Source organism: Lissotriton helveticus, chromosome 7, assembly GCF_964261635.1.
Source record: "Lissotriton helveticus chromosome 7, aLisHel1.1, whole genome shotgun sequence".
Classification (NCBI taxonomy): Eukaryota; Metazoa; Chordata; class Amphibia; order Caudata; family Salamandridae; genus Lissotriton; species Lissotriton helveticus.
In genome coordinates, this window is record NC_136068.1 from 136,044,388 (window position 1) to 136,060,532 (window position 16,145).

Sequence of the window (16,145 nt, forward strand, 5' to 3'; positions counted from 1 at the left end):
GAAATCGGTAATTACCACCAACTTGAAGTAGGTAGTATTTACTGACTTCTGAAGGCTCAAAAGCACTCTTTAATGTGCTTCCTACATTGCATTTAAGGAATCGGTATTACCGATTCCTTAAATGCAAGAGCAATAAGGAATCGGTATTAAGGAATCGGTATTTACAGATTCCTTACCTACATTAGGAATGGTGGTCGGTAACGTTGAAATTTACTGAATTTTGGCATTACCGACCGGTATTTAGCCACCTACATCTGGCCCTTAGTGGGTTGTTACAGGAGGTTGGTGGGTAAAGGTAGTGGTTTGAGGGTTGAGGGGAGGGAGATTAAACACATATTGTAAAAAAATCTTTGGTGAAGGGAGGACATAGAGTGTCTTTGGAGAGATGTATGTCAATCTCTAGAGGTGGTCTTGTCTCCTACCTGTTGACTGGAGATGTTAGGTCAGGTAAGGTAGAGTAATTAGTGATGTTTAAGGATGTGCAGATGTACCCCCGGTTAAGGGCTGAGCGACAAGGGCTCTATATGAAGTGCTCTGTGATGTAGCTATGTCTGTGTATAGAAAGTTGCTGTCTGGCACAGTTCAACAGGTATGGGACATTTTAGTATTTTATCATTTCTTGCATCACATTTCATCATAAACGGCAGGTAGATGATTACTTCCATTTCTCATGAAAGAGAATTGGTCTTATACTTAAAGCGTGTTTCAAGGTTACCTTGGTCTTAAAGCTGAAATAAAGTTTAGCTGTTATAAACCCGTGTGCGGATAGAAAGTGGTTGGTATAATAATCATAAAAAAAGAAGAAAGAAGACCTTAGCCGTGATCATTTGCTCGATTATGTTGCTCTGCTGTGTAACCATTCATAAGTCAATGGAGTTTTGCTATAGAGTCTGTATGATGTTTGTTTGGAGTTAGGCATCTCTTAATGGCTACTGCAAGAGGTTGCTTTTTGTTTTGGGTTCTGTACCGATGGTTGGCGAGAGGTTCTTCTCTGTGCTGAGTTCTGTACCGATGGTTGGTAAGAGGTTTCTTTTTATGTTGGGTTCTGTGCCAATAGTTGGTGTTAGGTCCTGTACCAGTGGTTCTATAATTGTTGTTTATTGTCCGTTTGGAAGCATAGAATGTACTGTTTGGGGTCTGAATGTGTCTAGTTGTCAGAGATTTGTTTCTCTATGCTTTGGTTATGGTTTTTGGAAATCGCCAAGTTATCTCTCCTGAACCCCTTATCCTGGGTTGTATGCATGTGCTTTGGGAGCATTCCATAGTTCTGAAACAAATTACCTTCCCTGATCTCTGTGTGAGCCCTTCATTGGCTACAATGATCCATGAACCCCAGGTGAACCATTATTTACCATTATGATCTACGTCCTTGCATGGAACCTTCATTGGCCAGGGGGATCCTGGATGCGTATGTGAACCCTTTGTCGGCCTTAATAACTCATGGCTCCTACAGTAGTCATTTCTTCATGCACGTCTTTACTCTCATGTGCTCCTCTTCACTCTGTACCAGTCGATCCTGAATAAACTCCTATCCTCCTGTTCTCAATTTTAGTCCTCCTGATGACTATGAGATTTGGTGGATGGGTTACCCCATCAGCCTCGTTACAAGTGCTGTAGGCTATAAAGCACTTGCAATAAGGTGAATTGGATATCCACCACTCATGTGTCGGAGTAATCCATTTGCAAAACTCTAAATCAGGTTTTATGTTTGGTCCTGGACCATCTAAATCCATCTCCTCCTTAGTCTTTTTGATCTACTCACCCTGAGATGGTTTCCAATACTCTCCGATCCATAGACCTTCATGATTATGTCTGCCGTGCTCCACCAAGATGAGTTCATATCTCAATTTCTCATTTCCCCAATCACTTTACCTTTTCATCTTTTGCTAAGCATCTTCTATGGTGTTTATGTTGTAATCTTTTAACTTTTGTCCTTTCTCTATCTAGAGATCCGTGAATGCACCTTGTCAGTGGATGGAGAGGAGACGACGTTGCTAGTGTTGGATAACTTCGAAGCAGAGAAGCAGGTATGCCAACAGTATGAGGGTGTGTGTTGGTTTAAGGGGGGCTTGGCCTGCAACAATATGAAGTTTTTTTCTAGATCTCAAAGGTATTATGTACCACACAGCAGCACCAAAGGTGAGGCTGCCTGTCATTCCTACCGACTTGGATGGTAGATGCTAATTTCAGCCTTGACTCCCAAACCCTACTTGACCCTTCAATGTGCTTGGTTGTATGGTGAAGACCTAACTAAGGGGAGTTGATCTAAAGGATAGATACTAAAGGAGTTATTTAGAGTTTGGCAGACATTGTACCCTGTTGCAACTGCAACAAAGAACCCTGTCCCTCAAACTGACTGTCTGCACACCCTTTTTAGTCTTAAGAGAACCGTCAGCTTTCGGTTGACACATTTCCATCGTAGGAAAGATATCTCCGATAGCCTTGCAGAGTATTACCATCGGAGTAAAGCCATCATCCAGTCACTCTATTTCGAGTGAACTGGCAGATGTTTTTTTTCCTGTCTGTCACCACCAGGAAAAACCTGGAGGGATGGACAGAAAATAAAATAATGCAGCCTAATTACCACCCACACCCTTGGAGAAAAATCCCAGGGTGTGGTGGTCATTATTATTGTTTGTTTCTCAATACAAAAACTTCCACTTTTGGAGTTTGTTTTTGAAAAACTAAAAATATTAAATGTTTGATGTATGGCCATCAACATGGACAGTATCTTGAAGGAAACCACAATGATGGCGGTTTCTTTCAATGTACAGAGATTGACTGCTTGGCCAGTGCTCATCTTAAAGAAACATTTTAAATCAAAATGTTATTAATATTTAGACACTTATCTTTTGAAACAATAATACAATAAAACACATTAAAAAGGTTCCTTAAAAATTATCTGAAACCTTCCTCCAATCAATCCACCCCCAAATGACCTATTATTATTCCCCATGAGATCCACGCAAAAAATTGGTCTTAAAAGAACTTGAAACACTATATATCAATTTTTGCACTCAGCCCTTACAGGTGACATTGCTAGCCTTAAAATGTCTTTAAACTGCAATTATTGCAATATCAGCCCAATCTTATTTTAAAACATTTTGCTTAGGGGCATACTACATCTAAAGTGTCATATTTACCAAAAGTGTAAGTGCTTCATTCCAATGTTATATATTTTATTTTATACAAAAAGGGTATTAAAATCAGACAATGAGTCTTATAGAAGTAAAAACAATCTAGTAAAACATTAACATTAAAATTGTGAAACCTTTACCCACACCTGCAGTTATTCTCAGCATCCAAAAGTGCATCAAACTTTCAGGCCTTTGGTACTGAACATTCAGATCAACCAGAAATTTTAATCATAATAGCCGAAGCCGAGCTTCTGGGAATGTAGATATGTATGGGAACACCCTCTGATTTTCACAGGATTCTAACATATAGTTGGCTGAGGGCTTATCCCTTACATACTCCACAACCCAGAGCCTAGACACTCTCCTGCAGGCCTCTTTTAATTCACCTTTCGATAGGTGAGAGGCCTCAATCAGCTCAAATTTCTCAATTTTTAGGGCTGCAGAGATTTTCCATAGTCTATTTCTGACCTGTCCTGCCCATTTGAGTTCACTCCTAGCAATTTTATTAGCAGAGTGCTGATATCTTCAGAATCTCTGAAGACCAAAGTTTGTTCCAAAACTGCAGGGTTGATTTGTTGGCCACATAATTACAGGCCTGCAAATCCCCTTCCAGTCTTATTGCCGGGCAAATCGCACTTTTTGGGAGACCTAATAATTTTGTCAAGCATGTGGCCTTGCACTTCCTCCGGTGTGCCTCAATTCTTAGGGTCGGTAATTTGGCCCCATAGAGACATTGAGCAGGTAACAGAGCATTGTAAACTGTTAATAGGGAACTGCAAGTAGGGCCTCCATAGCTGTTCTTGAATAATAGTCCTCTTATCATTAAGACATCCCGCGTCTCCACTAAATCTTTGCGTAGAGCCAATTTCAGCTTTTAAGAAAACATCATACCTAAGTATCTGTACGAGGTTACCACCTCCACCGTCCTGTACCCAAGATGCCATTTGAACGGCTATTATTTTGTTTTTTTCCATATTTACATTGAGTTTAATATCTTCACAATAACTACTAAAACTAGTCAATTTCATCTGTAAGCCAACTGGGGTCAAATCCAAAATAGCCAGATCGTCTACATAAAGGAGGCATGATATATGGCTACCGCCATTTTTCAGAAAAGAGAAGTTGGTTGAAGCAATTGCTCCAGGGAGGTTGGCAAGGAACATGGAAAACCGCCTACGTGCCAGGATACAATCCTGCCTTAGCCTGTTTTCTAAAGGTATACTTTTCGATAGGGCCCTATTTAAGTCAAGCCCTACCTGGGCCAAAATCTGTGAGTGCAATTCCTGTAGGGCTGCAAGTAAACTGGAGGATATTTTCAGGTGCCGTAGTTTGTCCCACTTGATACTTGATCCTCAAGGTTGAAGGCCGAAACAGCAAAACAAATTCCCTGATGTTTCCATCATCTTTTGCACCAAGGCCCACAAGCTGAAACAATGAACGACCATAGAATGCCCTTGCTTGAAGCTGCCTTCGTCCATTAGGACCATATCATTCTAGGCAATCCAATTCTTAAGGGAAATGAACATTACCTTTGAATACAATTTAGCACCAACGTCAAGGAGGGTTATCAAGCAGAAATTACATGGGACATCAGTCGCCCTTTCTTGTGTATCAGTTTAATTATTGCACCCTTTTAGCCTGGCGGGAATACACCAGACTTTGTTATTGCTACAAAACCTTTTGGCGAAGTAGGTTGCTCACCACACAGGGTTCGAATTTATAACAATTGCAGGCAGGTTGTCCGGCCCAGCCACCTTAGTTAGTTTTAGGGAGAAGGAGTCCAAGGAGTCCAATGACCCCTCTTCCAATCGGGGGCCAGTTATCTCTTGCGGTTGTCTTTCTCGTCTTACAGATATTACTTAAATAGGAAACCTAAGCGGTTTCTGGGACTGTACATTTTAGGGAGGGTTCAAGTTACTACATCCCCTCTGGACTAACTTCCAGAATGTAATCATATATTTATCCTGGAGGACACTATTCATGAGGTACCAGTTAAATTGATAAAAGACCTGCTTTTTTAGGGCCTCATACTCATTTTTCTTGGAAGTATAACCCTCTCTTTCACTAGAAGTCTCCTTCAAGCACCTCATCCTCCCTGCTTTCCTCGCCTTCTTTCTAGCGTTTAAGCACGCTGTATCACACCAAGGCTGATTTAGGGTCAGACTAGGATTAACCTTCTTAGCTTCATAGTTACACATCCTAACTATGGGGGTCAACTGCTTTACGACCTCTGCTATGAATTTTGGGTATCATTCCAAGATTTTCGTGCCTGGGACCTCCCCAAAGTCCAGGTCATTAGACACTTAGAATTGCATCAGTTGGTACATATATCTTTCATCGATTCATGTAGCTAAGCACTTTGGGAAGGTGCTTCCAGGTGGAGGGTGAGGCACAGTGCTTAATTTGAGCCAGTGCTTTCCGGTGCTGAGCACCGGCACTTAATTGGTTTCCGGTGCTCGGCACCGGCACCTAATTGTCAACCACACTTGCGGCAGTTTAGAGATGAGCAGTATAACAGTTGTTTAGGAAAACAATATACATTAAAAAATTGCTAATACCTGCAACCCCAGCCATTACTTTAGCTTTGGGGACCTGGAATAATCTGAACTGTCGTATTTACATGCGAGAGAGATGGTTAGTAGTTGTTTTGGCAGCAATGACTAGGGTTATGGGTGGTGCAAGTCGCAGTGGCCTCCTCGTCAGAGCCCTGGCACTTAATATTTTACAATTGAAGCACTGGTGAGGCATCTACCTAGTCCACCACCCCATGATTTGACACTCTCCCTATCAATGCTTAGACTCGAAAATCTATTGCGAAGTGAGATTGGTTCTAACATTACTTGTCTTGAGTGGGACGGGACAGTTACCGCAAGGGAATCCCTGTTCTAGCCCACCAAGCTGGAGGAGGCAGGATTATTCCCGCTCCTTTTACTATATTTAGTTGCACTGAGTTGAGGCCAGCATGATTAGCCAATAGGGACAACTCTAGTCGAGGGGTTTCAACCTCTGTTGCGGGCACAATTCTTAGACCGAGTTTATTGAGCTCCTCACCAGCTTACAATATCAAGCCCACAAAAACTGAGGAGCTAAAACTAACTTTTATAATCTCTCTTCCTACTTTGGTCTCTCTAAAGGCTACTGGCTCTATATCACTTGTTGTTAACTCCTCTAATGCCTAACATGCTGAGAAAGCTCTTAACGCATTTGACCAAATTAATGGCTTCCATTTGCCTGCTTTTTTCCCCTTCCGGGTCACAACCACATACTAAAACTTTACTCTTGGGTCCCACCGAGGGGTTTGGGTCTGACTATGGGCAATTTCTAAGTCTATTTATCTAGTTGATGGGAAGTCTTGGTACTTTGTTGTCTTACGGCTCCTATCTATGTACAGGGAGGGATTTATCACGGCTATAAGATACAGATTCCCAGTTCCTTTGGGGCCCTTATTACCCGTATTAATGCCTCGAATACTACATCCTTTGCTTAGGGACCTAGGGCGTCAGTGAAATTTAGCAGTGACCTCCTTTTGCATTACCCTCAGCACTTTATATCATACCCCTTTTCCCTAAGCATGCTCTCCTTGTTGATTCTTTGCAGATTGATACTGGATATCTTGGTCTACCACTAGTCTAGGAATTAATAGATTTTAGCTCACTCAGAATCTCTTTAAGAATACCAGCCTCCAATTCCAGAGACTCATTTATATCTAGGGAGGATTCTAAAAGACCTTGCAGTGTTTTCTGCATTAGAAGGAGCACATCCAACATCAGTGAATTAACAATCAATCAGAAGTCAATATTCGCCGCTGAAGAGAACAATGTCCCTTGAGCTTCACCATGAAGTAACACACCAGCCATAACAGGCATAGCCACCAACACGCTTTGATTCTGACCCTTAACCACATGAGCGCTAGCGAAATTCTGCCCCTGTGCTTGTTTTTTAAAAAACCCATTATTCATGACGAGCTGGGCTCGTCATGAGCGTGCTGGGAGGCTACCTCATGACGAGCCCAGCTCGTCATGAGCGTCGAAGGGGTTAATAGGTCCTTCCTTCCCTATTACTTTTACTCTCGCCTGAACACCCCACTGCCCCAGACCCCTCTTCAGAGCTCGCAAAGCTCAGCCCAAAGGGGTGAAACAAACAGGGAGAAGAAGAAAGACGTGGGTGTATTGCTTTAATATTTCCGATCAAATTCCACGCCTCCTTTTCCTGGGCATCAAATGTCTCCAAGGGCCCTCCTACCGAGGAGGCTGCATGCCCCGAATTTGCAGAATCCTGCATTGCAATGGACTTAAAGTGCTTTCCCACAAAATCCTTGACTGACTCAGCCAAAACCTTGGCAGAAGATTGCACATTTCCAAGGGTTCCACATTCATCTAGGTTGCCTCATCATGGTGTAAAGACACAGTGGAGTCGAGCCTTGAGAGTCCCTAGTTTCAGGAGTATTAACTCCTTCTGCCCCCGAAAACTGGAGCCATGCTGCCGCACCACTGCCACTACCCTTTGCAGTCTATTTCTAGCTGCTTACTTCAGATATGCTCCTTATAAGGTCCCTATCCAAAGCTGGCAACTATACAGCAAGTGCCCCCATTGCCAGGAATGCACCTGGAGCTCCTTTCCAAATTATTGCCAATTCAGAGCCATTGAAACCAGCCCTTGTCTGCACCCCGGCTGATAGGATAGTAAGGAGGTACCCTGCCCCTATGGTGTGGGCTCCTATCAACTCCTGCCAGCTCTGTCTCTAGCGATGGTTCGAAGGGAACAAGTTTGATGCCGCCAGCAATGTGTAATGTGTTACCCAATTGGGAGGCCACCAGTTTCCTCTGATACCTCACCATAGCCTCCAAGTCCCTATGAGGCAGCTCTCAGCAGTGTTTTCAGCAGTGCTTTGGCAACAATTCCAGCAGGTCCCGGTAGTTCAAGGCAGGTCAGTATTCGGTGCTCGCGATTCCAGCTTGCGGGCACGAGCACGGTGCGCAGCACAGCACGTTGTGTGGGAGTAGGCCTCAGAAGGAGGAGGATCATCTCGAAAGAGGAGTAGTCATCTCGAAATTGCACTGACACCTTCCACCACCCTGATAGAAGGTACCCTGTGCTCAAGGGTTTAAATCAGGCCCTATGTATGGCACGACAAAATGATTTATCACATGTACTAAAAAGATTAATGGACAGTCAGATATATTATTTAAAATGTATAGCATAAATGAACAGAACAAATTGAGAAGAGCTGAGAAAACTTAAAGTATCTAGGTTTAAACACTCCAGAGATTTTCCCAATAGTAGCTTGAGGATTAGGACATTTGACTCTGATTCGGGAGTCTGTTCAAATAATTTTTTTTAAAATGTACTTCCATAGTACTGAATGTGGATACCTCCAGCACTGCTATAGGTGCTGAGACCCTCTAGCATAGGGCAGTCACACAGTGATAGGGGTGGCAGGATTTCAAAAGTATGGTTCCATGCTTGAAGGGCCAGTGTTAAGACTGCTTCTACAGTCCCCCAATGGTTTCATGCTTGTGAAATACAAGTCCAAAAAATAAAGTTTAGATCAGTTTTTTTTCCGGTTTCTGCTGCTCATAGTTCATTTATTTCAGTGAACCATGGGTGCTTTCATCTGGCCAAGTGACAAATAATGTTTTGCACAACCAGGAATGAAAACAGTCCTTTATCTTAACATTTGATGGTTTTGAGAGACGCTTTTGGGTTGATCTAGGCACAACTTGTACCACTCAGCTAGGCTCAGATGCCTATCATGAACTTAAAAGTTCACTATCCTTGAATTAGGCCATCACATTGATGAACATCCTTCACCCATGGTACGGGATCCTTAGGGGTAACTTGTGGATTGGATTAGGAGGTTCCTAGTTACTTTAAGGTCCAATCTAGTAGTTGCCAAAAAATTTATTTACCTTTGAAATACTATGCCACCCATGTACCTTTCAAAAGAGCTAGGGGTCTAGCTTGTTTGTGTCAGGGAGAAAAGGCAGGGACAAGTTATTTCAGGGGTAACACTTAGCAAAGAAACAGGGCAAGGTAATACCAGGCTACTCAAAGTATAACTGTGGTCACAGAACTACACAGGACAGACGACAGACAAGAATAAGGCTTGATCAAAGTAAGAGATGTACTCGTATATGAACAAGAGGTCTCTTAGTAGCTTGAGGAAAGCCCTTTGGACTGACACCAGCAGATTGCTCTGAACCATATTTCTACAGCCAAGTCATAGTTGGGCCTGTTGTTATACAGACTGTTGTACTCTGTGCAAGGTGAACAAAGACTGACAACAACACTGGAAAGTCTCCAAAGGCCCTGGACACAGCAACTGAAGTCTTTGCCCTACCTGATCAGAACAGAGATCAAGCCAAAGGTAACACTGCAAACAGACATGCACTGCAACAGACGGTGGACCATCTTTGGAATGAGACAGAGTGGAAAGAATAACCAGGATACAGGACAGGCAAGACAGTATGGGATAGACAAGAAAGCAAGGAGAAAAAACAAGATAAGGAATAATGAACCAGGCTTCAGAATTCAAGAACAGGAATACAGGGATCAAGAGCAGGCTGTACCCAACAGGCACTGGTACAAGCAATTCCCTGGAACTTGGATTCAGAAGAAGGAGTTCAAGAATACATCCAAGAGTCACAGGAACAAGTAATGTCTTGTTGATACATGCAATAAGGACAGGAAAACAGAACACAGACAGGCCAGTATATCAGAAAAACAAAACAAAGGGAACTGCTTCCAATTCCACGAATACGAGATCAGTAGACTGATAGAGAAAACACAGAATTCAAAATATCAGGCTAGAAAGGATAGGCTGTGTTGGACAGGCCGCATGATCGGGCTGTCCCCCCTCCACACAACGGGGCCCGGACCCTAGCTCTCCCTGAATCCCCAGCAAGAGCCTCCCCGGCGACCCCCGAAGTAATCCACAATCCGTCCACAACGAGACTCCAGCTCCTGAACCCTCCTGTACCGGCTGGCCCTGGTCCCCCTCCGCACCATGGCCCCGGCCCAGCCGCCATCTTTGGATACTACAGCACGAGGCCGCGTGGCCTCAACTCGACCCTAACCCGGTGCCTGGCCAGGCCCCGACATCGAGGCACCAACCTCCACCCAGGAGGTAGAGAGACCACTTGGCAGGTCAATGGAAGAAGGGGTCGTCAACGGCTCTCCTCCGCCAGGTGTCGATCACCCCCGGCCGCCCTGGGCGCTGGCTCCACCCCCCTGCTGGGTGTCTGGACTCCCTCATCCCGGACCTCCCGACCCCCAGGCGCGAGGGTCCGGACATCAAAGGGAACCAGACCTATAACTGGGGCAGCGCCAGGCCAGGAAGGCAGTTGTATCCTGGAGTCGAGAGACACCGAGAAGAACTCATCCTTGACGGACGGCTGGCGCTGCCGTAGCCCTGCCCTGTGAACCATCATCTTGGCCTGCTGGCGCTGCCGCGGCCCTCTGCCTCGTGAAACCATCATCTTGGCCTGCTGGCGCTGCCGCGGCCCTCTGCCTCGTGAAACCCTCATCTTGGCCTGCTGGCGCTGCCGCGGCCCTCTGCGTTGTAGACTTCATCCTAGCCAGCGGGCGCTGCTGCGGCCCGACCTTGCAGACTCTTCAGCTCGAGGATTGTGAGCTCCCTTCCGGCCACCTCCTGTACCGACCCGGTACCAAGACTGTCCCGCTACCCCCCTTTTCCTACAGAGACTAGAATTGAGAGGTCCCTCGAGTCCGGTATCTCCTGTATCGCTGATAACCTTGCCGCAAGAACCCTATATAAAGTGTTGATCTTATCCTTGTGTGGTGTCTATCTGTGGGGAGGGAAGTGACCTGTCTGTACGATCGCCGGAGACGGCCCTCATCGGAGGCCTCTCCCCCAGTACTCGGCCGACCCTCTGGGTCCCCTTCTAACATTGGTGGCCAGCGGCGGGATCCGAACCGACGCATAATCGTACAGAGGGTCACTCGCCCCACGACACACAACCACCATGACAACAAAAGAGAGCGGAACAACGGAAAAATTCCAGATGGAAAAATTGGAAGAATACAACCACCGAGAACTGAAACAATTTTGCATAGAACTTGGCCTTCCAACCACAGGACTGAGCACGAAAGAGGACTTCAAACGAGCCCTGGAATCTTGGGCAGAGACGGGTGCGGCCGTACCCCAAACACGAAACCCCGAAACGAGCCCCACGCCGATAGATGAAAGAAGATCGGGTCTCTCCCCAGAGGAGATTCGAGAACGAGAAAAAAGTAGACTCCATGAATTGGAACTGGCGCGACTTCGCCTAGACGGAGAACTCAAACTGGCGGAACAAAAAATAACGCTGGAACACTTACGGCTCCGAGAGGAGCGAGAAGAGAAGCAAAGACAGAGAGAGCTAGAGGAAAAGAAGCTAGCCTACGAACATGAGCGCAACCTCAAGGAACTAGAAATTCAGAAACAGAATAAAGAGCTCGGGGTCCCCGAACGCCCGATCCTGCCTGCCACTTCCGATCCCAAGGTTCACATTCCCAAAGATGTCATCAGGGAGTACTACAAGAACGATGACATCCAGCAGTGGTTTAAAGCCTACGAGGTAGCCATGACCTCCCACCGGATTCCCAGGAGCGACTGGGGCGCCGGGTTATGGGGGAGGTTCGTCAACGAAGGACGAGACGCCCTGCTGCAACTCCCGGACCATCTGATGACATCCTACGACCACATGAAGGCCACCCTCCTCACCCGATACGGACTCACACCCGAGATGTACCGCCAGCGGTTCCGCGACTGCAAACGGATCCCGGGTACAACTTGGGTGGAATACGTGAACTTCTTTAGCCGAGCCTTCGAGGGGTGGATCAAGGGCAGCAAAGTGACCACCTACGAACAACTTTTTGACCTCATCGTATGGGAACACCTTTCTAACAACTGCTTCATCGAACTCCGGCAACACCTCCTGGACAGTAAACTGACGGAACCTCGACAACTCGCCGCCGAAGCTGACCGATGGGAAAGCACACGAGTTGGACGAAACGGGCCCAGCGAATCGCACAGAACTTACCAAGGGCCCCATCACCCCCGTGGGGGAGGAGGCCAGGGTCGGGGTAGAGACACCGGCCCGATGACTCCCGCGAGCAACCCCTCGCCCCCGGCCGGCAGGGGGAGCCCTCCGATGCGGCCCGGCTTCCGGGCCAACATTATTTGCCACCGATGCCAACGACCCGGCCACTACGCCAATGATCCCAACTGCCCAAAGAACCAGAACACTATACCCCGCCAGGTCGCGGCTGCCGCCCTAGGGGAAGAACCAGTCCCGGAAGACCACGAAGAGTACGAGACCGACCAGCCTGAGTGGGAACCGGCCGCCATGTCCCTGGTCTGCTTAGGGGAAAAAGACATGATTCCGCGGGCCCCCCTTCCCGCCAACACGCAGAAGTACAGCCAGTGGGTCAACATTAATGGCCGCCGGGCGGAAGCCCTCCGCAACACCGGAGCCAGTGTGACCGCGGTCCGCTGTCACCTGGTGACCCCAGACCAAATCTTGCCGAACATTCTTTGCCCTGTCCGATCAGCCGACAACTCAGAAAGTCTATGTCGCATGGCCTGCGTCCCCTTCGAATGGGGGGGAGTATCCGGGATGCTAAAAGTGACTGTCCGCGATGATGCCCCCGTGGATTGCCTCCTAGGGAACGACCTCGAAAGCTCTCCCTGGGCAGCAGTCAAACGGAGAGAACACCTGGGGATGCTGGGCCTCCCCGAATGGGTCTGTGTCACGACCCGGTCCATGACCGCCCGTGCGGTCCCCAGTCCAGAAGAGCCCGAGTGGCCGGAGCCTCCTCCCGCGATCATCCCAGAGGAGGCCGCCCCAGAAGCAAGTCTCCCGACCCAAACCGAAGAAGGATCCGACCGGCTTCAGAACATCCCTGACCTGGCACAGTGGCGTCAGGAGGGGGGTCCCACCCAGGAACAATTCCGACACGAACAAAGAACCTGTCCCTCCCTCGAGGGACTCCGGCAGCAAGCCCTTGCCCAGAGCGCAGGGGATACATCGGGGGCCCACTGGATCTACTGGGACCAGGACCTGCTCTACAGCGAGCAAAGAATTGCAGAACTAGGGGCCAGTCGGGTGCTGGTGGTGCCCCTTCGCTTCAGAGATTTTCTCTTGAACTTAGCCCACGATGTCCCCCTTGCCGGACACCTGGGACAGGACAAAACGTACGACCGCCTGGTGACCCACTTTTTCTGGCCCCAAATGCGAAAGGATGTCGCCAACCACTGCAGGGCCTGCCCCACCTGCCAGGCCAGCGGAAAAGTGGCCGAAAAACCAGAGCACCCTTACAACCCTTTCCCGTCGTCACCACCCCGTTCGAACGGGTGGGAATAGACATTGTGGGGCCCCTGGACCCCCGAACCGCCCAAGGACACCGGTTCATCCTGGTCCTGGTGGACCACGCCACCCGCTATCCCGAGGCCATCCCTCTTCGAACCGTGATGGCCCCCGTGGTAGGCCGAGCCCTGAAGGGTATCTTCTCCCGGGTGGGTTTTCCCCGGGAGGTCGTCAGCGACAGGGGCACGAACTTTATCTCAAAATATATGAAGTCTCTCTGGCAACAGTGCGGGGTCACCTACAAATTCACGACCCCCTATCACCCGCAAGGAAATGGATTGGTCGAGCGGTTCAACCGCACCCTCAAAGGAATGATCATGGGCCTAGAAGAACCCCTCCGTCGCCAGTGGGACGTGCTACTCCCGTGCCTCCTGTTTGCCTATCGGGAAGTCCCTCAGAAATCCCTCGGCTTCAGCCCATTTGAACTCCTGTACGGACACCCCGTCCGGGGTCCCCTCAGCCTAGTCAAGGAAGGTTGGGAAAAGCCCCCCCAAAAAACTCCCCCTGACATATACAAGTACCTCCTGGCCCTTCGCAACCAGACCCGGCGATTCAGGGAGATCGCAAAAGCCAACCTTGAAGCCAGTCAGGAGGACATGAAGAAATGGTACGATCAGCACGCTTCCTCCATTGAGTTCGAACCGGGACAACAGGTCTGGGTGATGTCCCCGGTTGAACCCTGTGCGCTACAGGACAAATGGTCCGGGCCCTTCAAGGTGATCGAACGCAAAGGGCCCGTCACCTATTTAATCGACATGGAAACCGCACGGAACCCCCTACGGGTCCTCCACGCCAACAGACTCAAGCCCCATTTTGTACGCTCAGAACTCAGCCTCCTGATGGCTACCGATAATGGGACGGAAGAAGACTCCGAGCCCCTTCCTGACCTGCTGAGGACCCTCGAGCAGGATGGCTCAGTGGAAGGGGTCCGACTCTCTGAGGCCTTGTCCCCGGAGCAACGCCACGACTGTCAAGCCCTCCTGAAACGGTTCGCATCCCTATTCTCCCTCACCCCCGGGGTCACCCCCTGGTGCCTTCACGATGTGGACACCGGGGACAGCCCCCCTATTCGACACCGGGCGTACCGCGTACCAGATCGGGTGCGCGCCTGCATCCAGACCGAGGTATCCAAGATGCTGGCCCTTGGAGTGATCGAACACTCTGACAGCCCCTGGGCCAGCCCAGTCGTCCTGGTCCCCAAGGCTGCCGCCCCGGGCGTTGCCCCTGAGCTCCGGTTTTGTGTGGACTACCGGGGGCTGAATGCCGTTACCAGGACCGACGCTCACCCTATCCCCCGGGCAGATGAGCTAATTGACCGTATGGGGGCCGCCCGCTACCTGAGCATCTTCGATCTAACAGCGGGCTACTGGCAAATCGGCCTCACCCCTAGGGCCCAAGAACGATCCGCCTTCTCTACCCCGGACGGTCACTACCACTTTAAGGTGATGCCATTCGGCATGAAGAACGCTCCGGCAACATTTCAACGGCTTGTGAACCAGGTGCTGGCGGGCCTCGAAGAATTCAGCGCCGCCTACCTGGACGACATCGCTGTGTACAGCCACCACTGGACCGACCACCTCCGCCACCTGCGGGAAGTTCTACACGCCCTCCAGCAGGCCGGGCTCACCATCAAGGCCAGCAAATGCCAGGTTGGCCAAGGGTCCGTGACATACCTGGGACACCAAGTGGGAAGCGGGCTGGTGGCCCCCCTCCAGCTCAAGATTGCTGCCATCCAGGCCTGGCAACCCCCTACGACCCAAACCGAGGTCCGGGCCTTCCTGGGACTCACCGGGTACTACCGGCGGTTTGTGAAGGACTATGGCAGCATCGTGGGGCCCCTCACGGAGCTCACATCCAAGAAGAGCCCCAAAGCAGTCAACTGGACCCCGGACTGCCAATCGGCCTTCGAAAAGTTGAAGACCGCCATGTGCACTGCCCCCGTGCTCCAGGCTCCCGACTACGGCCGGGAATTCATTGTACAGACGGACGCCTCCGATCATGGCGTGGGGGCCGTCCTCTCCCAACTCAACACCGAGGGGGTCGATCAACCAGTGGCCTTCATCAGCCGGCGGCTGCTGGCCAGAGAACAGCGATGGAGCACCATCGAGAGGGAGGCCTTCGCCGTAGTCTGGGCCCTCAAGAAGCTCCGGCCCTACCTCTTCGGCACCCACTTCCGGGTACAAACAGACCACCGACCCCTGCAATGGCTGATGCAAATGCGGGGGGAGAACCCGAAACTGTTGCGCTGGTCCATCTCCCTGCAGGGGATGGACTTCACGGTGGAGCATCGTCCAGGCCAGGACCACGCCAACGCAGACGGCCTGTCACGCTTTTTCCGCCTCGGCGAGGAGAGTCCCCAGGAGGATGGCCGACTCTCCCTGCCTTCAGCTGGGGGGGACGCATGTTGGACAGGCCGCATGATCGGGCTGTCCCCCCTCCACACAACGGGGCCCGGACCCTAGCTCTCCCTGAATCCCCAGCAAGAGCCTCCCCGGCGACCCCCGAAGTAATCCACAATCCGTCCACAACGAGACTCCAGCTCCTGAACCCTCCTGTACCGGCTGGCCCTGGTCCCCCTCCGCACCATGGCCCCGGCCCAGCCGCCATCTTTGGATACTACAGCACGAGGCCGCGTGGC

General features: G+C 49.6%; 1 protein-coding gene across 1 annotated transcript in view; it reads left to right on the forward strand.

Moving 5' to 3' along the window:
- Positions 1 to 16,145, forward strand: part of REM1 (RRAD and GEM like GTPase 1) — a 47,650-nt gene that overhangs the window by 7,077 nt on the left and 24,428 nt on the right. Inside the window, exon 3 of the mRNA XM_078651737.1 lies at positions 1,948 to 2,027. Coding sequence (XP_078507863.1) covers positions 1,948 to 2,027 — 80 coding nt within the window. The remainder of the gene's footprint in view (positions 1 to 1,947; positions 2,028 to 16,145) is intronic.